The sequence below is a fragment of the Cryptotermes secundus genome, unplaced genomic scaffold (genome assembly GCF_002891405.2).
Source record: "Cryptotermes secundus unplaced genomic scaffold, Csec_1.0 scaffold414, whole genome shotgun sequence".
Taxonomy (NCBI): domain Eukaryota; kingdom Metazoa; phylum Arthropoda; class Insecta; order Blattodea; family Kalotermitidae; genus Cryptotermes; species Cryptotermes secundus.
Genome location: NW_019743151.1, coordinates 128567 through 149760, shown reverse-complemented (window position 1 = coordinate 149760; position 21194 = coordinate 128567). Strand labels below are relative to the sequence as shown.

At 40.8% G+C, this 21194-nt stretch overlaps 1 protein-coding gene across 3 annotated transcripts in view; it reads left to right on the top strand.

The window, feature by feature from the left end:
* The window catches only part of LOC111873858 (microtubule-associated protein RP/EB family member 1), a 39524-nt gene extending 19724 nt beyond the window's left edge, over positions 1-19800 (top strand). For all 3 annotated transcript variants that reach the window (XM_033755249.1, XM_033755248.1, XM_023868895.2), the window contains exons 5-7: positions 1508-1608; positions 8885-9037; positions 19057-19800. In XM_033755249.1, the coding sequence (XP_033611140.1) occupies positions 1508-1608; positions 8885-9037; positions 19057-19137 (335 nt within the window). In that variant the 3' untranslated portion in view covers positions 19138-19800. The remainder of the gene's footprint in view (positions 1-1507; positions 1609-8884; positions 9038-19056) is intronic.
* The last annotated feature ends 1394 nt before the right edge of the window (positions 19801-21194 follow it).

The window sequence follows — 21194 nt, the reverse complement described above, 5'->3', positions numbered from 1 at the left end:
GCCTGCCAAAATTTAGTATTAAGTAGAATGATCTGTGCATGCATTTTTTATGTATAGCTAAGTGCTGTTATTATACTGGTGATTAGGGCCGCCTCATAGCTCAAGCGGTTAATCGCTGGCTTCCCACCGTGGTGGTCCGGGTTCGATCCTGACTCTGGTCAAGTGGGATTTGTGGTGGACAAAGTGGCGCTGGGGTAGGTTTTCTCTGAGTACTTCGGTTTCCCCTGCCAATCTTCATTCCACCAATTGCTCCACAATCACCCTCACCTATCATCTGGGGCTGGTACATTAGGCCAGAAGTGGCCACAGTACAAGGGATTTAGTCCCACCCCACTAGCAATAAAAAAAAATACTGGTGATTATGTTTTACAATATTTAACATCATCTGGGGCTGGGGGTTTCAAATCTGGTAGTAAGGATTGGTAAAAGTAAAATAAAAGTAAAGCTATCCCTGTACCAGGCCGTGAAGGCCCATAGGGTTGTGAGACGTTGAGGGTCCCGCATTATCTAGACAGTCTGCTCAAAAATGGCGGCAAGTTTGTCAGTCTTATGTGCCAGCTGCGCTTTACTCCCCAGGAAAATTATTTAATTAATTCCTGGTACTCATTTCTGAGTTGACCCCCAGGGCCATAGTGCAGCTGGAAGGATTAGGTCAATTGAAAAAAAATCCAGTGACCTCATCAGGACTTGAATCCGTGACCTTCTGGCGTGTAGCATAGTGCCTCAACCAACTACACTACCGCGTGACCCCCCAGTAGAGGATTGGTGGCATACATTAATTTGGGGGTAACACTTTGTTGGGGAATAGAGGGTTTTAAATCTCCTACATGTACAGGTTTTATGACCATATTTCAAGTGCAGAATAACAATATTAGCATGGAAGAAATGCAAGAGTCAACCATCCGGACCACACAATGAACTGAAGCATACCCTTCACACATAACCAATAAAGGTTAAAGTGCGTTTTTTGTAGAGCAAAATGATGGTATTACTCACTCTGGTATATTTAGATTTCTGTTACATCATCATTTAAAAATTAATAAATGCAAAACAACTGTAGAATTAGATACAGTAGATGCCAAAGGTGACAACTGAGGAGGTTGTAGATTTCCATTCATCCCCCACAAAATGGGAAAAGGAATTCAATTTAGAATATGAAAGTTTCAATACTTTAAAGATGGAATTAATAAAAAGAACATTGAAAATATGGAACTGCTGATAGATGTTTTTATCTAATTCTTTTCCTAATTGTGTTTTATACAAACAAGTCATCAAACAGTGCATTAGGATTTGTTTATCAGTGCTGGGTTTTAGTTATGAGTCAGGATTGCTTTATATGGTGAATAGATCAGTTCTGTAAGCCTAGGTTGACCAGCATTTCTGAGACAAATTTTAATAAAGTGTATTGACACACACGAGAATTTACAGTGGAATTCCAGAACTCTACTCTTTCTGTCTTGAACATAATATAAAACGAGGTTTAAGATTTTCTCTTTTTGTACCACAGTACCAAAAATGAATCAGACTTCTCGCCCAGTCCCAAACAGAAATCAAGGGATTTCCAATCAGAGAGGAGATGCTGGCAAAGTGGAGGAACTCAATACACAGGTAAGAATTAGCCACAGAAGTGTCTTCGTCATATTATTGTGACTGCAGATGGCAGTAATTGTGAGAGCGAGTGCAATAAATTCGCTAGATCCAGAACGGTGTGAAGTTATTTGTCATGTAACATACACCCAACACGTGACATTATATTCAAAGTCAATTTGATGTATATCTGCACTCATAGAGAATGAAGTTTCATTGTTTTGCCAGTATTAAAGGATAAATGTTCTCAGCACTTGATGTGATAATACATCATATGCACAGTGTCCACAGAATACATTTAGGGCTTCAGAGTGTTATACTTCGTAATTATGATGCATAACTGAATGAAATGACAAGAAGTTCTTGGAAGAACTGCATACTTTCCTTTCACAGCAGTTTGAATTTGATGCAAGTCAAAAAATACTTTAGCATGTATGTGTAATGAAGTCAAACAATACTGTAAGCTGGATTTTTGTAGAATGTGAATTATGCAACTAACAGTACAGTTAGAAGAGGTAAAGTTGATGCCAGAGCTAATATTTCAATATTAAACCACAAAACTCTGAAGAAATTGTCTTGCGCTCTTTCTTATCTGCAAAAATTTCACTGCCTTCTATATGGCCATGTGGCATTCCATGGTAATAAGTACACAGTTTCATATATGTTTAATTAAATGATTTGCTGCTGTAAAAACATGCCTTTTATCATGTAAGATTTGAGGTTTTCACAGTGGTGACTCTGAAGAAAGCAGTCTTCTGGGATGTGGTGCCATGTAGATATTTTGTTAACCAACTTGCTCATGCTGGTTCCTCTCTCGCAGATTTTCTACTTTTTTCTTCTGTCCTGAAGATCAGGGCAATACTTTCCTCCTAAATGTCAGTTAACACAATATCTACACGGCGCCACATCCCACAAGACTGCTTTCTTCATGTCTTTTATTGGTTTGATAGCTTCATTTTTCATATTAGGAGGTCCACTTGAAGCATTGTAATTCATATTTATCAAGTGAATGTTTGGATAAGATGAAGCTTATGACATCCACATTAATAATATGAGCAGCTCTTATGTTAGTATTACTGAAGGGAAGTATTTGTGAGATATGCTGTTAAAGAGTGCCTAATATGTCATGGTTTTCATACCAAGTTTCATGATTATCAGTTCAAGCATTAAAGTAATACAGTGGAACCTTGCTTAACGAGCATAATTTGTTCCAGAATCTTACTCGTAATGTGAAACACTCATTAAGCGAAACAATTTTTCCCATATAAATTAATGTAAAATACGATAATGCGTTCCATGCCAGAAAAAATACTCAAACAATTTTATGTATAACTTTTATTCAAAGAGAATTATATATACATTGTTAAGGAGCATGCATCATCTTTTCTTCTATGTGGAATGAACCAACCTGAAATCTGAATTCGATTTGCAGAAAAAAAATCAAAGTAATTAGTTTATTATTTATGATACATATCTAATTCTTTTTTACTAGAAAGTTGTCTAGAGACATTTGTTTTTGCCGACGCTTCGAAATTTGGTGAAAATGTCACAGCATTATCATTAAATAAATTTGTAGCGCGCATAGCCACTGCCTTATTAGGGTGATGCTTCTCAATGTACGATGCAACAGTTTCCCATGCTTTCAGCATTTCTCTTATTGTGCCAGAAGATTGTTGCTTTGCTGTTACCTCCTCCTCATCCTCTGACAAACTCTCCTCTATAACTTCTTGCTGTGAAACACAATGCAACTCCAAATCGTTGATGTAGACCGATTGTATGTGCGTGCTAGATCAGCCATGCTCACAGCTCGTTCTCGCTTTTCGATGATTTTACGTTTCATTTCTACGTTTATTTTTATTCTCTTATGGCTGTCTTTTTGTGGCTTTTTCTTTGGGTACATTTTTGCAAGGGTTATTAAACTTTGCACAAAAAAAATCACAAATAATATGTATGAACACAAGTTTGGAAAAATGTGTGATCACAAGCGACACTGAGATGCTAGCGGAACGAGTGCTAAACACAGCCTGATGTAGCAATCACACAATCCGGGACTTCCCCTCTTGTCACTCGTTAAGCTCGTTATGCGAATTACTCATTAAGCGAGGTTCCACTGTATTCAAGTTATTACTTGAACAGTTTGGGAGGCTGTAGTATTGGTATTATGGATGGGAGGGATTTATGAAGTACAATGTCTAGATAACTTCATGGGCCATAGTGTGCATGCCATGGACCGGAGACAGGGATGAGCTCTATCTGTTGAGCCCAACTGGGTAGGTTCTACCTGAGGACGGAGACAGAATCCAGTCTCCGAAACGTTGTGTTTTTAAATATAGACAAGATGATGGATAATGGCCAAAAACATGATACTTGTAATCATGGATCTGTTGGACAGACTATTAAAACACGTGATTCTGGTAGCCATAGAAATTGTAACACCGGAACTACAGGCTGGGGCACAGAAACTTCCTTTTTTTGAAGGCGAATAAAAGAAAAATTATTGCTGATAGACAAAATTTGTGTTTAGCTAATGAAAGAACATACTTCAAAGTTTTAAATCATGTAGTTTGAAACAAAATATCTTGAAGGTGGTGGCTACCGTTCTCTATGCACTGATGCAACCGTTTTCTGAAGCTCCCCTCTGCACGTTGCAACATGTGCATCGGAATTTGGGCTACTTCCTGCCGAATAACATTCTTCAGCTGAAGCAGGTTTGTGGGGCAATGTTTAAAAACCTCTGCCTTGAGGTATCCCCATAAGAAATATCACAGGGCATTAGATCAGGTGAGTGTGCTGCCCATGGGATGTCACCTCGAAGCAAGACGAGCCGTCCAGGGAACTTTGCCCTCAAAACTGTCATCAAAACTTGGGCTGTGTGGGCCGTGGCACCATCCTGTTGGAACCAGACATTTCCTAGATGCATTTCTTCAAGGGCTGGTTCGAAATAGTTTTTAATCATGTCCACATACCGCTGTGAATTGACAGTAACTGCATGATTGTTTTCTTCAAAAAAATAAGGGCCAATAACTCCAACTCTTGACAATGCACACCATACTATCACCTTATCACTGTGAAGTGGCCTCTCATGGAGCTCTCTGGGATTGTTACCACTCCAGTAGCGCATATTCTGATTGTTGACATATCCAGATAGGTGAAAATATGCCTCATCACTAAAGAAAATAAGTGCGTCAAGGGGTAAAGTTTCCAATAACGTTTCGCACGCCATTATTCGGTTCTGAAATAACGTGGTGACAATTCTTCCACAACAACCATCTTATAGGGATGGAAATGAAGATGTTCGTGAAGAATTCAGCTCATTGAACGATTGGATATGTCTAGGGCAACTGCATGTTTGCGAATGGAGCGTCTTGGAGATCTCAAAATCGACTGTCGAACTGCCTCCACACTTTCTGGTGTCGTAACGGTCCATTGTCATCCTGATGATTTTTTCACCGCACTCCCGGTTGTCCTAAAGTTCTCTACCCACAAAACAATCAATTTCCAGTCGGGAACCAGACCTCTGGGCTTAATTCCAAAGTGAGTACAGAACGCACGCTGCACCACCACGTAGGAATGGTTGTTCAAAAAATAGGCTTCGACAGCAAACGCACATTGCTCACTCATCCACCTCATGTTTCCTACTGAGGGGTATTAGACAGAAACTTCCACGACTGCTGCGTTCACTGAGCCTATCCCCACTTTTCTGCGACCTCCCCTCCCTTCACAATGTGTCTTCACAAAAAGGAAGTTTCTGTGCTCCACCCTGTATTTGAATTTGTCTCTTGCCTCAGTATCTGCCACATTACAGGTGGCCCACATGCGAAATATGATAACACATATTCCAGTTGTATGTCATTATTGTTGCTTCTGTTTTATTCATTATATGTCATAGGCAAAAAAATTTATCAGTTTGAAACACTGAACATATTGTAGGACAACCTAATGCAATGTCCAGTTTCATGTTTGTTTGCTTGCACTCACAGAGGGCATGGGGAAAATGTAAGAACAAGAGTTTCTTTTGAATTCGTGTTGGGGATTATGATAACTTTTTATTTTACATTTTCATGCTACCTCTTGTTGACTTATCCTGATCTCAGGGGTGTATATACGAGGCTCGTCCACAAAGTAAGTTTCCCTGGGCCGTTTACAGAAACAAAACACAATTTCATGGAAATATTTATTGCAACAGATACAGTAAGTGTTCAGCTATTTTTCAACATAATCGCCACCGGAATTGAGACATTTGTCATACCATGGGACCAACTTCTGAATACCTGTGTCATAGAAGTCTGCCGCCTGGGGTTGGAACCACTGTGTGACAGCCATCTCCGCCTCTGTCATTCTCAAAACACTGATGCTCACCGGACAGGAATTTCTTGAGGTGTAGGGAAAGATGGAAATCACTGGCAGTGAGGTCTGGGCTGTAGGGTGGATGATTAAACACCTCACAGCTGAACTCCTGCAGGAGACTTGCTGTCTGTCGAGCCGTGTGCGGCCTAGCGTTATCGTGCAGGAAGACAATACCGGCACTAAGCATCCTGCGCCGCTCGTTCTGAATGGTTTGTCGCAATTTCTGCAGTGTCTCACAGTAATGCTCAGCATTCACCATATCACCTCTGGTCAGGAAGTCGACATGGAGAACGCCCCGTCTGTCCCAGAATACCGTGCACATCACTTTCCGCGCCAACAAGGTCTGCTTGAATTTCGTCTTACAGGGAGATCCACTGTGACACCAGTGCATTGACTGCTGCTTGGTTTCTGGGGTAATGTGTGCAATCCACGTTTCGTCACCTGTGATGATCCGGTCCAGAAACTCGTCGCCGTCATCATGGTACTGCTGCAGAAAGGTCAATGCTGACTCAGTGCGCTTTGTTTTGTGTTCTGGTGTCAGTTGCTTCGGCACCCACCTGGTGCACAATTTCTTGAACAGCAGGTGCTCCGTGACAATTTCGTGCAACAAGGTGCAGGAAATCTGCAGGACATGACTGCTGAGTTCCACAATTATGACGAGACGATTCTCCATAATGTGTTCCCGCACAAGCTCCACCAGGTCGTCTGTAATGATGGATGGCCGCTCACTGCGCTTCTCATCATGCACACTTTGTCGAACTGCTGAAAACTGTCTGCACCAGCGACGCACCATCTGCTTGCTCATGATGTTATGCCCATAGACCCGGCACAGCTGACGATGAATTTTGATCGGCGCTATGCTCTGTGCATTCAAAAACTTTATCACTGACCGCACAATCACAGTCAGCGGGAGTTGGAATAAGAGCCTTCATCTTCAACAGCTGCAATGATGCTACTGTGGGAACGCAGGAAATTCCGTTTGTGCATGCGCCATGCTACGTCATTGCTCTATCACGTACACACAGTCGCTTTGCACAATATAAGGTTTGCTAGCTGTGGGATGAGTGGGAAACTTACTTTGTGGACATGCTACGTATAAAGGTAAAACTATTTCTTTAACAGGCCATGAAGGCCCTTAGTGTTGTGCGAGGTCAAGGCTGTGAAAATCAACACTGACAGAGATCGTCATACATTGAGAAGAGTTGTTTTAAAAAATCACAGAACTACTGCAGAGCAGATGATAGCAGAAATGAATATTCATCTTAAAGAATGTTTCCACAAAAACTGTCTGACGTGAACTTCACAAATCCAACATCCACAATAGGGCTGCAACTGCTAAATCTCTGATTACTGAAAGTAATGCTCACATGCATAAACGATGGTGTCAGCTATGCAGCCTGGACATCTGACAACTGAAAACGCATAATATGGTCAGATGAGTCATCCTTCACACTGTTCCTTACATCAGGAACACTCAAGGATGCCTACAATCCAGAATGTCTGGTTCCAACAGTGAAACATGGGGTATGTTCTGTGATGGTTTGGGTAGCAATATTCTGGTACACAGTGTTATGTTGGTCCCATTATTACCCTTCGTGACTGAAATACTGCAAAGGAGTTTGTGGACAGGTTGAGTAATCAGGTGTATCCCATGATCCAGACGTTATTTCTGAACAGCGACACAGTTTTCCAAGATGACATTGCTCCCATTCACACAGCTTGAACTGTTCATTCATGGTTTGAGGAGCTTGAAGGTGAACTTCATCATCTTCCCTGGCCAGCACAGTCGCCAGATTTGAACATCTTTGAACCAGTCTGGTCAGTTTTGGAGACTAGAATGAGAAACAGATTCCAACCTCCAGTGTCTCCAAAACGACTTGAAGATGTTCTTCAAGAAGAATGGTATAAAATTCCACTAGGACTGTTCAAAACTTTTATGAGTCTGTTCCATAAAGATAGCTAGTAGATCCTTTGAAAATGTGGCAAAGTTGGAATATTTTCGAATAACAGTAACAAATTGAAACTAGATTCGTGAATAAATTAAGGAAGGATTAAATTCAAGTAATGCTTAATACTATTCAGTTCAGAACCTTTTGCCTTCCCATCTGCTGTCTAAAAACATAAAGCCACAATACATTCAGAATTATAATTTTCTCTTTGGTTTTTAATGGGTGTGAAACTCTCTCACTGACATTAAGGGAAGAACATGAACTGGGGGTGTTTGAGAAGAGGGTGCTGAGGAGAATATTTGGACCCAAGAGGGGTGAAATAATAGGAAACTGGAGAAAACTGCATAACTAGGAACTACATTATTTGCACTGTGCTCCAAGTATAATTAAATTGATCAGGTCAAGGAGGCTGAGATGGAAAAGTGCAAAAAGGGTTTTAATGGGGAAACCAGAAAGGAAGAGACCAGTGTAACAAGGCCTGGGTGTAATTGGGAGGCATGAACTGGATTTATCTGGAAAGACCAGTGGTGGGCTCTTGTCAACACAGGAATGAACCTTCATGTTTCATAAAATTTTGGGATTTTCTTGAATGGCTGAACTGCTGTTGGCTTATCAAGTACTGGTAGACTCAAATCTTGACACTTGTGGGGTGAGGAATGAAGGGATCATCAAGTGGGAAGGAATGGAAACAGACATGGCGTGTATAGCATTAGTTGAGAACATATTGGCCACTAGCTAGTGTAGGGCTCAACTGGACTGAACTAAAGCATTTCTGTTTCAGCTCAGGTAGTAGTTGCTGATCCATGCTGCAGTCACACCTTTAATGGTTGTGACTTCCTGCATTCCTCACAACTCTCAAGATAGGGTCTTGTGCTGTAGAACTCGGCTGCATGTTTGCATGAGATAATTTAATAGGTACATAACTATGTCCATTTATCTGCTGCCATATATTTTCTGTTCATTGGTGCTATATATTATAGGAAGGAAGTGTTTTCTTTCAGTTGCTGGATCTGAAACTTACTGTGGATGGCCTTGAGAAGGAGAGAGATTTTTGTTTTGGAAAACTAAGAGACATAGAAGTTATGTGCCAAGAAAATGACAATGAGCAGAACCCAATTATCCAAAAGATTCTGGACATTTTGTATGCTACTGAGGTTAGTAAAACAGAACACTGATGTCTGTAACTTGATATCAAGTATAGCGGTGGTCTTGGTCTGCCTATCCTGATTTAAAATGATGGTATTATGATGTCTTTGTGTTTATTCCCTGTTAATAACTTTTGAACCGATTTCACAAATATTTATGAATCTTCATACATATGTACATAGTGTGTTCAAATAGTATCGAACCTTTGGTCGGCAGAAATACATTTATTGACTTGGAGGTATAAAACCCTAATCCCCTTCAAAGTAGTCTCCTTGGTAATGTACACACTTCTCCCAGCACTTCCGCCATTGTTGGAAACACTTCTGGAATGCTTCTTTTGAAATGGTGATCAGCCGGGCCGTCGCATTCCGCGTGATGTCTTCTCTTGACTCAAATCGGGTTCCGTTCATCAGCATTTTCAGCTTGGGAAATAGCCAAAAGTCACACAGAGCCATGTCGGAGGAGTAGGGAGCCTGACGAAACACAGGGATGTTGTGTTTGGCGATGAAAGTCTGAATCAGATGCACAGTTTCGGTACGAATTTTGCGGACACTCCTCATGCCCAGATCCTCGGTCAAAATTGAATGTATCGATCCAATGTTTACCCCTATCTCATTCGCAAGTTCTCGGACTGTGATATGATGGTCCTACATGACCAAAGTCCACACTTGCTCAATGACATTCTCATTTCGGCTTGTTAAGGATCTGCCTGAACGCAGTTCTCTGTCCACTGATGTGCGGCCATCTTTGAAGCGGTTGTACCACTCCTTTATCCGTGAGTTGCTCATGGCATCATCCCCGAAAGCCTGTTGAATCTTACAAATTGTTTCCACTTGGGTATCGCCAAGCTTTTTGCAAAATTTGATGCAATATCGCTGCTCATGTTTTTCCCTCATTTTACATCTTACTGGAATCCGACGAGTGCTCACTACACGTCCTCACTCATAGGCCGACTGCCAGTGACTGACGCTTTCTGTGGGCAGGAAAAAATTAACGACTGCACGTGAATGTCCCCTCCACATCTCCGCCGAAGGGAGCTTCCCGCGCTTCATTGGTTTACACGGGAAAAAAGAAGGCTTGATACTTTTTGAACACACCACGTATGTATGTATGTTCGAGGGGGTACCCAAAAGAAACCGAACTTATTTTCTTTTAACTTATTTATTCAAATTTTAAGCACAAACTTTCAATCCACTTCAAAGTACTCTCCACTTACACTAATACACTTGTCTAGTCTTTTATTCCATTTTTGAAAACACTGTCTAAATTCATCTTTTGAGATGCTTGACAGCACCTCTGTCGTTTTTTTCCTTCACCTCCGCAACATCAGCAAAACATTGAAAAAAAGTTTTGATCATTTCGGGACTCTTCTTTCAAAGCACAGCATGCTTCCACGCGACCTTGTTTTTGTTCAGCAGTCAGCAGTCGTGGCACAAATTTCACAGCCACCCTTTTCGTTCCCAAATCTTCTGTCAACATTCGCTAAATTGAGCTCCAGGTCACTCCCGACAGCTCCACAATTTCTTCAATGGTCCGTCGTCGATCTTCCTTGATGATTTCACGAATTTTTTCAACATTTTCATGTGTTCGGGCCATTGCAAAAACGACGGTCACACAAAACAGTTGTCACTATAAACTCTGCCGAAACTAGTGCTTACCTTCTGAAGCAACGGTAGTCGGCTTATCGACTCAGGAATGTTAGCTCTATGCGCTCATAGCGGCAAAACGCGGTACTACAAAAGCTCTGCCCACAAAAAAATTAGTTCAGTTTCTTTTGGGTACCCTATCGTATGTATGTGTGTGTGTAATGGGTGGGCCATAAAATCTGGCCCTCCCACTGTGAACTTCAATGGTCAATTGTGCTTCCCCTTTGGATTAACCCTTTATTAATCCTACGCTTTGAATTAAAAACCTTCATACCTACATCACATCACTAGATGTCACTTCACTTTTGAGTGTTTTCATTTCTGCCATCTGTGCTAGTAGCATAGGATCTTAAAATTTATGTGGTAATAACTATTTTGAAAAATATGCTTGATTTATTAAGTAATATTTTTCTATAATGTAAAACAAGGCAGTCACACAAAATCTTTGTTATCTTTTGGTTTTGTGTTTGTAACTATATGAACCATTGGAGTTAAGCATGTGAATTTTTGTATGAAAAGGTCGTAAACATGACAACTGTGTAAAAGTCTGAGGTGGTTTTGGGACAGTTTGTCATAGCCCAAAATTGCACAGGTACTATTGAGCATCCAGTCCTTAGAAAAGGCCATGGGTCCTCTGGGCTATTTGCTCTCTACTGTTGCCATCCCTTCCAGAGAAGACAATTGTACAGGTTGACCAAAAGTCAGGTATCTGGTTAGTGAAATGTACACTAAAATATGTTAGAAATGTCTTTATCACTTACAGAATTCACAAGAATTGTTCAAAGTGATATCCTCCACATTCAGTGCACAATTCAAAATTCATTCTACGAATTAGCAGGATTAAATCAGCGCACTCCATTAATATGAGAAAATGTTTCAGGTTAATTGACTTTTGAAAACTGGGTGCTGAGGAAAATATTTGAACCAAAGGGTTATGAAGTGAAAGGAGGTTGGAGAAAACTGCATAATGAGGAGCTTCGTAACTTGTACACTTCACCAATTATAAACAGACTGATCAAGTCAAGGAAGATGAGATGGGCACGGCATGTAGAATGAATAGGGGACAGGACAAATGCATATACAGGGAGATCGGGAAGTCGCGCACATCACACTAAGCAATTATATTTTGCTTGTTTAATGCACAAACTACAAGACATACAGCACTTACTATTAATGTTTATAACCTTACATCTTAGAAATGAAAAGTCAAATCATGTGCTTGAAATGGCTTCCCTGTTCAGCAATGCATGCACAAGCTATTTTTACCATGTTTGAGACCACTTTGTGGAGCACCTGTAAACTGATGCTGTTAATCGCTGTCATAATGTTCCTCTTGAGGTCATCCAGTGTATGCGGATAATTTTTATAGACCATTCCTTTGAGGTACCCCCAAAGGGAAAAATGTGCGGGTGAAAAATTGGGTGAATGCGGGGGCCATAATCCTTTTGAAATGAGATGGTCACCGAAAAACTCGCGCAAGAACTGCATGGTTTCATCAGATGTATGACATGTGGCACCATCTTGCTGCAAGCAACACTCACATTCATCAACTTCAAGAAGTGCAATAAACTGTGTAATGATTTCTTGGTACATTGGAATGTTCAGTGTTGTTTCAAAGAAAATTTGGCCCACTATTCGACAACGTGATACACTACACCACACTGCAGTTTTCATCTAACACATGTGGATTTTCAGATGACCAAATCCTATTGTTTTGACTTCACGTAGCTACTAAGGTGAACCCGCGCTTCGTCAGTGAAGAAACCCCGATCAGATTCTTCAATTNTTTTTTTCCTTCACCTCAGCAACATCAGCAAAACGCTGAAAAAAAGTTTTGATCATTTCGGGACTCTTCTTTCAAAGCACAGCATGCTTCCACGCGACCTTGTTTTTGTTCAGCAGTCAGCAGTCGTGGCACAAATTTCACAGCCACCCTTTTCGTTCCCAAATCTTCTGTCAACATTCGCTAAATTGAGCTCCAGGTCACTCCCGACAGCTCCACAATTTCTTCAATGGTCCGTCGTCGATCTTCCTTGATGATTTCACGAATTTTTTCAACATTTTCATGTGTTCGGGCCATTGCAAAAACGACGGTCACACAAAACAGTTGTCACTATAAACTCTGCCGAAACTAGTGCTTACCTTCTGAAGCAACGGTAGTCGGCTTATCGACTCAGGAATGTTAGCTCTATGCGCTCATAGCGGCAAAACGCGGTACTACAAAAGCTCTGCCCACAAAAAAATTAGTTCAGTTTCTTTTGGGTACCCTATCGTATGTATGTGTGTGTGTAATGGGTGGGCCATAAAATCTGGCCCTCCCACTGTGAACTTCAATGGTCAATTGTGCTTCCCCTTTGGATTAACCCTTTATTAATCCTACGCTTTGAATTAAAAACCTTCATACCTACATCACATCACTAGATGTCACTTCACTTTTGAGTGTTTTCATTTCTGCCATCTGTGCTAGTAGCATAGGATCTTAAAATTTATGTGGTAATAACTATTTTGAAAAATATGCTTGATTTATTAAGTAATATTTTTCTATAATGTAAAACAAGGCAGTCACACAAAATCTTTGTTATCTTTTGGTTTTGTGTTTGTAACTATATGAACCATTGGAGTTAAGCATGTGAATTTTTGTATGAAAAGGTCGTAAATATGACAACTGTGTAAAAGTCTGAGGTGGTTTTGGGACAGTTTGTCATAGCCCAAAATTGCACAGGTACTATTGAGCATCCAGTCCTTAGAAAAGGCCATGGGTCCTCTGGGCTATTTGCTCTCTACTGTTGCCATCCCTTCCAGAGAAGACAATTGTACAGGTTGACCAAAAGTCAGGTATCTGGTTAGTGAAATGTACACTAAAATATGTTAGAAATGTCTTTATCACTTACAGAATTCACAAGAATTGTTCAAAGTGATATCCTCCACATTCAGTGCACAATTCAAAATTCATTCTACGAATTAGCAGGATTAAATCAGCGCACTCCATTAATATGAGAAAATGTTTCAGGTTAATTGACTTTTGAAAACTGGGTGCTGAGGAAAATATTTGAACCAAAGGGTTATGAAGTGAAAGGAGGTTGGAGAAAACTGCATAATGAGGAGCTTCGTAACTTGTACACTTCACCAATTATAAACAGACTGATCAAGTCAAGGAAGATGAGATGGGCACGGCATGTAGAATGAATAGGGGACAGGACAAATGCATATACAGGGAGATCGGGAAGTCGCGCACATCACACTAAGCAATTATATTTTGCTTGTTTAATGCACAAACTACAAGACATACAGCACTTACTATTAATGTTTATAACCTTACATCTTAGAAATGAAAAGTCAAATCATGTGCTTGAAATGGCTTCCCTGTTCAGCAATGCATGCACAAGCTATTTTTACCATGTTTGAGACCACTTTGTGGAGCACCTGTAAACTGATGCTGTTAATCGCTGTCATAATGTTCCTCTTGAGGTCATCCAGTGTATGCGGATAATTTTTATAGACCATTCCTTTGAGGTACCCCCAAAGGGAAAAATGTGCGGGTGAAAAATTGGGTGAATGCGGGGGCCATAATCCTTTTGAAATGAGATGGTCACCGAAAAACTCGCGCAAGAACTGCATGGTTTCATCAGATGTATGACATGTGGCACCATCTTGCTGCAAGCAACACTCACATTCATCAACTTCAAGAAGTGCAATAAACTGTGTAATGATTTCTTGGTACATTGGAATGTTCAGTGTTGTTTCAAAGAAAATTTGGCCCACTATTCGACAACGTGATACACTACACCACACTGCAGTTTTCATCTAACACATGTGGATTTTCAGATGACCAAATCCTATTGTTTTGACTTCACGTAGCTACTAAGGTGAACCCGCGCTTCGTCAGTGAAGAAACCCCGATCAGATTCTTCAATTCCATGGTTGCCAACAGATGTCTGAAACCATCTACAGTACAGTAAACGTCTTTCTTTATCCAGGTCCTTCAGTTCCTGCACACAGCGAGCATGATATGCATGAAGGTGTAACGTCTTCTTCGCTTTCTGAGCACTTCCGTAAGAAATCCCTGATTACGCTGATAAGTCTCCTCAGGGTTTTTGAAGGGGAACGCTGCAACATTTTCTCCGTGTCATCCAGTTTAGCCTCAGTCAAAATGGCCAGTCTCCCAGATCTCTTCCTGTCTGAAACTGATCCACATTCCCGAAATCGATTGTTTATTCTCGTTATCGTTGAATTGTTATGAACTGCAGAATCTAGATATTCCCGATGAAACTCGTCTGTGACACATGCATAAGAATGACTGGCGAAATAATGCTCCACAATGAAAACTTGTTCTAGGGAAAACGACATATCTGTCACGCAATAAACAAAGCTATACTGCAGACATCGTATGACCGATACATGACAGATGGCATGTATACTCGTTAGTACTCCTACAGTACTGTCTAGCGGTAGGAGATATATTAAGTGAAATACAATTTATAACAACTTTTAGTTTGATGTGCACGACTTTTCGATCTCCCTGTAGTATTTGGGTGGGAAAGCCAGAAGGAGAGGTCACAATGAAGACTTAGATGTAGGTGGGTGGATAATATTAAAATGGATCTTGGAGAGATAGGATGGGGTGATATATACTGGATCGATGTGACTCAGGATAGGGACCAGTGGAGGACTCTAGTGAACACGTTAATGAACCTTGGGGTTCCATAAAATGTTGGGAAATTATTGAGTAACTGCATAACTGGCAGCTTCTGAAGATGGACTCATCTCCAGGGAGTTAGTTCGTTAGTTGGTTATGGTCATCAGAACTCCATCTGTTATGAAAAATAGTATTTGCATATTTTACACAGGGCTTCTTTCAGACAAATATTTGGTTAAAAAAGTGCTTAAATTACACGAGTGACTGGCAGCTTCTCACGATGGACTCATCTCAAGGGAGTTGGTTGGTTGGTTGGTTGGTTGGTTGGTTATGGTTTTCAGAACTCCGTCTGTTATGAAAAATATATTTGCATATTTTAGGCAGGGCTTCTTTCAGACAAGTATTTGGTTAAAAAAAGTGCTTAAATTACATGAGTGAATACAGCATTTGTTGTTTGAAAGCACAGGCTGCATAGAATAATAGACTTTGGATCTGTATTCTGTCATGTACCTAATTTCTCCCCCCTTCCCTTAATTTTACACTTGATTTTCTTGATGCTCATATGTTCTCAAGATTTCAGCTGAACTCAACATGCTACAGTGGTATTGTCACATGTTAGTGAATTGACATGGAATTTGTATTGTTAACTGGATTTATTCAACTCTTATAAGTCATAACTGCCAGTAATTGAAGCATTCTTGCTAACTCATACATGCTACATATTATATGAGACACATACTACATAGTATATGAGACCCATAGGTACCGTCTGTTGGAAAAATGGGGTGGACATGTTTTGAATGTTGAAGTACATGGTACATATTTACTCTTGTGGTTTAAGTGTTTAAAGACATTGATATGCTTATTCTAATATGTGAACTAAAGCAGGAATGACTTGTCTTCCAGTCATTATTTTTAATTTAATGCAGCTGATTTTAACAGCAGAATCACTTCTGTTCCATATTGCCCCTTATGAAAGTGCATTTTCATATTAACTATACAATTTTTGTACGCACTGATTGATTTATTCCTTCAATTTCTTCTTCCTTTCAAAAATTATTATGCTTACATTGTTAGTAAAATGACATTTGTCAGAGTTTTAATGAGTGTTGCATGTTCAACTGCTTTAAATATGTTCACAGGACAATTTGGATATCATCAGTTAAATGAGATGTATGTACATAGGTCGTACCAAAAGTCATGAGCAACTTTATTTTGCATGCAACCTGGGAAAAGCAGATGAGAGAGAGTATAGTGGTAGGTGGAACCAGCTGTTGTGTTAACCTTGAGTGTCTTGTGACGTCACTAGCTTGCATCACGTGACCAGTATCTCTCCTAACAAAATGGCCGACAATGATATGTCGTTTCGCCAGTGTGCTGTCATCAAATTTCTTGTGAAAGAGGAAATCCCTGCTGCAGAAATTCACCAGAGACTTCAGCGTGCTTATGGAAGTGTGTGCATGAGTGCAAGCAGTGTTTGAAGATGGGTAAAACATTTTAAAGATTGTAACACCAGCATCGAAGATGAGCCTCGAAGCGGTCATCTTCGAACAGCCTCAACTGAACGCAACAAGGAAACAGTGGATGAGATCATTCAAGATGACAGGCGTGTGACTGGACACAATAGCCCGAAAACTTGGAATAGGGCACAATGCAGTACAGGAGATGATTGAAAGCTTGGGCTATAGGAAAGTTTGCTTGTTGGGTCCCGCGTTTATTGACCAAAGACCACAAAGGTCAGTGAAAAGCCATCACCTCAGAACTGCTGCAGAGATATCAACACGAAGGCAATTATTTTTTGCTCTGTATTGTGACAGGTGGCGAAAACTGGTTTCAACATTTCGAGCCTGAAACGAAACGGCAGAGTATGGAATGGCACAACTTGCATTCTCCATCAAAAAAAAAGAAGGCAAAGACAGTGCCATCAGCTGCGAAGGTGATGGGCACAGTTTTCTGGGATGCAGAGGGGTTTATTCTGGCTGAATTCCTGGAACCTGGGCAAACCATCAGTGCTGCTTGTTATGTCCAGACGCTGCACAAGCTCTGTTGTGCATTGCATGATTAATGTCTGGGACGAAACATCATCATCGCCCCCACAACGCTCACCTCACATTGGAAGCAATTGCAAAGATGGGGTGAGAAGTTCTTCCACACCCCTCCTATAGCCCTGATCTGGCACCCTCTTGACTACTATCTTTTCGGATTTGTGAAGGATCAGCTGCGTGGACATTTTGAGACACTGGAGGCAATTCAGAAAGCAGTGCGTCAGTGTCTTCGGATGGCTGGAACGGCATTTTACAGAAGGGGAATTTAACTCCCAGAACGCTTGGAGAAATGCGTACAAAGAAGTGGCAATTAGATTGAGGAGGTGTATTTGGTTTGTCAATAATAAAGCATGTTACTTTACAAAAAATTGTTGCTCATGACTTTCAGTATGACCCTTGTATGTATGTAGTCTAAATGCTTTTTGGTCAGAGGATAATTATTGTGGGCTTGTTTACTACATTTAAATAATATAAAGCATGGCTTTTTGATTAGGAATTCACAAATTACTGAATATTGTACATTCTGTGATAACTGTTTTGTTGCTTATATGTATTGCCAACTATAGAGGAAAATAATTAATTGTACTGTATACGTATACTTAATATTACTGTTTAAGATAACAAGTTCTATGCCGCTGTCCTAATATCACATACAGTAACTTGCAGCCATGCACATTTCCAAGTGCCTAGAGCCTCCCGAGGGAAATGCTCTGTCGTCCTGCCAATTTTAGTCCACAAGTAAACTATACCTACCAAGCAACCACCGCTTGCTGGTGAAGTTAGTGCCAACTTTAGTGGATAGAGGATGTTGCATGGTCAGCGCAACGAATCCCCACGGCTGTTAATTTCGGTTTTCTAGACCGGAGCTGCTATTTCCTTGAAATAGCACCTCAATTATCCTCACTAGGCTGAGTGGACTCTGTTCCAGACCCACTACTTCTCAGAATATCTGGTACCGCCAGCAATCGAACACAGACCTCTGGATCTGTAGCCAGGAATTTTGACCACTATATCACAGAGGCGGTCCTCAGAATAGGTATAGTGGTGCGAAAATGTGTAAAGAGCAAACAACAAAGAGGTGTGCGCATGCATGCTCTCTCTCACGCACGCATGCACTCTTCTTTATAGATGAGTAAAGTAAAGTAAAGGTATGCACTTAACAGGCCATGGAGGCCCATTGGGTTGTGAGATGTTGAGGTTCCCACATTTTCTAGACAACTGGCTCATAGATGGCGGTAAGTTTGTCAGCCTCACGCGCCAGCCACATTTACCCCCAGGAATATTCCTGGTACTCATTTCTGTTAGAGGCTGAGTCAACCCCAGGGCCATATTGCTGCTGGAAGGATTATGTCAATTGAATAATCCAACTCATTGGGATTTGATCCCACGACCTTCTGACTTTTAGCATAGTTCCTCAACCAACAATGCTACTGTGTGCCCCTACTCTTCTTTATAGATTCATGAAGATATTTAGTTTTGGCTTCATGTAAAGCACGTCATATTTTTAACTAAAATTAAAGTTGTTGCCCTCGCTCAGGGTACCATAAATTTAAACAAAATTTGGTAAGATGTTCTAGAAAGGGAACATGCCCTTCTCTACATGTATTCATTTTGTGCACTTTGTTCAAAGAATGCATAGATGCTGAACTGTTCTGTAAAAGGTATTAACAGAAACCACAATTTTCTTTCTCTTATTGCAGGATGCATTTGCACCCCCTGAAGATGTTGATGGAGATGTTCCACCACCACCACCACCACCAAATGAAGAAGAAGAGTACTGATCAGTTTAGGCCCTAATGTGTACATGTAAAAATGTGGTGGCAGTGAAATGTCTGCAGTGATTTCGTACATTGGATATACTTAAAATCTCACTATGAAATGTACTATAATTCCTGTTTATTTTCAGCATGACTTTGAAATAACTTGCACATGAGTGGCTTCTTTTCATAAGTGATATGATTGCAGTCTTAACAGAGCTTACTGCTTTGCCAAGAGCATAAATATGTAAGTTTGTATGTTTGCCATTCAGATATACTTTTTAAAGGCCGAATTTGTGCCACATAATAACATTGAATCGTATAGCTTATGAGATGTGCCGTTTCCACTATAAATATTGAAAGATAATATTTAAAATGTTGCAGCCTTGCAGGTAGTGAGTACACTTCTTGCATTGTGTGTTAAATTTCAGTAGGTATGGTGCAGTGTCAATCTTTTTCGTGTCATGAGACTTCTCTTTGGCAGCATTTAAAGTTTCATTTTCCATTATTTCAGTTATGTTTCTTGAGTTATTAGTCATTTCATATTCAGTAAGAGTTACAACCTCTTGGATTCCATAACAGACTTGTACCACTGTACTTTTTCTTTGGAGCTGAAAGTATTTTAACTTCTGTGGAATTTTGTCATGTAAGTAAAAATGTAACACATTAAATGTTGTTTACTTCATATGTGTGTGATGTTTTTCTTATACTTATTCAGCCCTTTAGCCACTAACAATGGTGTCAGTTTCCTTTGATATCGGGTGATATATCTGTAGTTAAATGAATGGCAGTTATGTATTTAGGACAGCAGGTGAAGGTGTACTACTCTGTCCAAAAAGTATCCGACCTTGGGCCAGGAAAAAAAGTTCTGTGTCTGGGTGGTTACAATAACTTATCGCCTTCAAAGTAGGCCCTTTGTGACTCCACACACTTAGCCCAGCGGTCCTTCCATCGCTGGAAGCAATTGTGGAAGGCTTCTTTTGGAATGGCGTACAGCTGCGCCATCGCGTTCTGTATGATGTCCTTGCGGCTGTCAAAACGGCAGCCTTTTAGCGGTGTCCTCAATCTTGGGAACAGTCAGAAATCACAAGGAGCCATGTCAGGAGAGTAGGGAGCCTGGTGAACCTGCGGAATGCCGTGCTTGGCCAGGAAACCCTGGATCAGGTGCAATGAATGAGCTGGGGCGTTGTCAGGATGCAGCTGCCAGTTGCGTGCGTCCGACAGCTCCGGTCTCTTGCGCCGAACTGCATCACGAAGATGGAGGAGGACTTCTTGGTAGTACTGCTTATTAACAGTCTGGCCTAGTGGTGAGTACTCATGATGCACAACACCCCGGTAATCGAAAAAACAGTCAGTATCACCTTCAAATTGCTCCAAACCTGTCGTGCTCTTTTGGGCCTCGGGGATGTTGGCTGCTTCCATTTGATGCCTGGACCTTAGTTTCCGGGTCATATCCGTACACCCACGACGACTCGTCACCAGTGATCACAGTCTTCAGGAACTCAGGATCCTGTTGGCGCACTCCAGCATGTCCTGTGCGACCTCAAGGCGGAGTTGTTGCTGCTCCAGCGAAAGCAGCTTGGGCACAAATTCTCAGTTAAAATTGTTTGCAGAACCTCTGCTGATCCCAACCTCATCAGCAACTTCATGGACGGTCAAACAACGGTCCTCCATGATCAGTATCCACACTTTTTCAATGACATCAGTTTTTGGCTCATTGACGGTCTCCCGGAAAGCTGCTAACTGTCCGCCAACATACGGCCATGTTTAAAACGGTTGAACCACTCTTTTGATTTGAGTGACCCACAATGCATCATCGCTGAAAGCCTGCTGAATTTTGCAAACTGTTTCCGCTTGGGTAACCCCAAGTTTCTGACAAAACTTAATTATTACACTATGTGAAGAGTTCCCCCAAAATATTAATCCATAGTTCATAATAGAATGAAAGTAGGCATGGTAAACCATCTTCAATGTTTCCTGTGACATAAAAGGCTTAATTGATCTCATCGCATAGCAAGCTGCATTTAATTTAGGTATAATTTGTTCAATATGTATTTTCCAAGACAGTGTACTGTCTACAT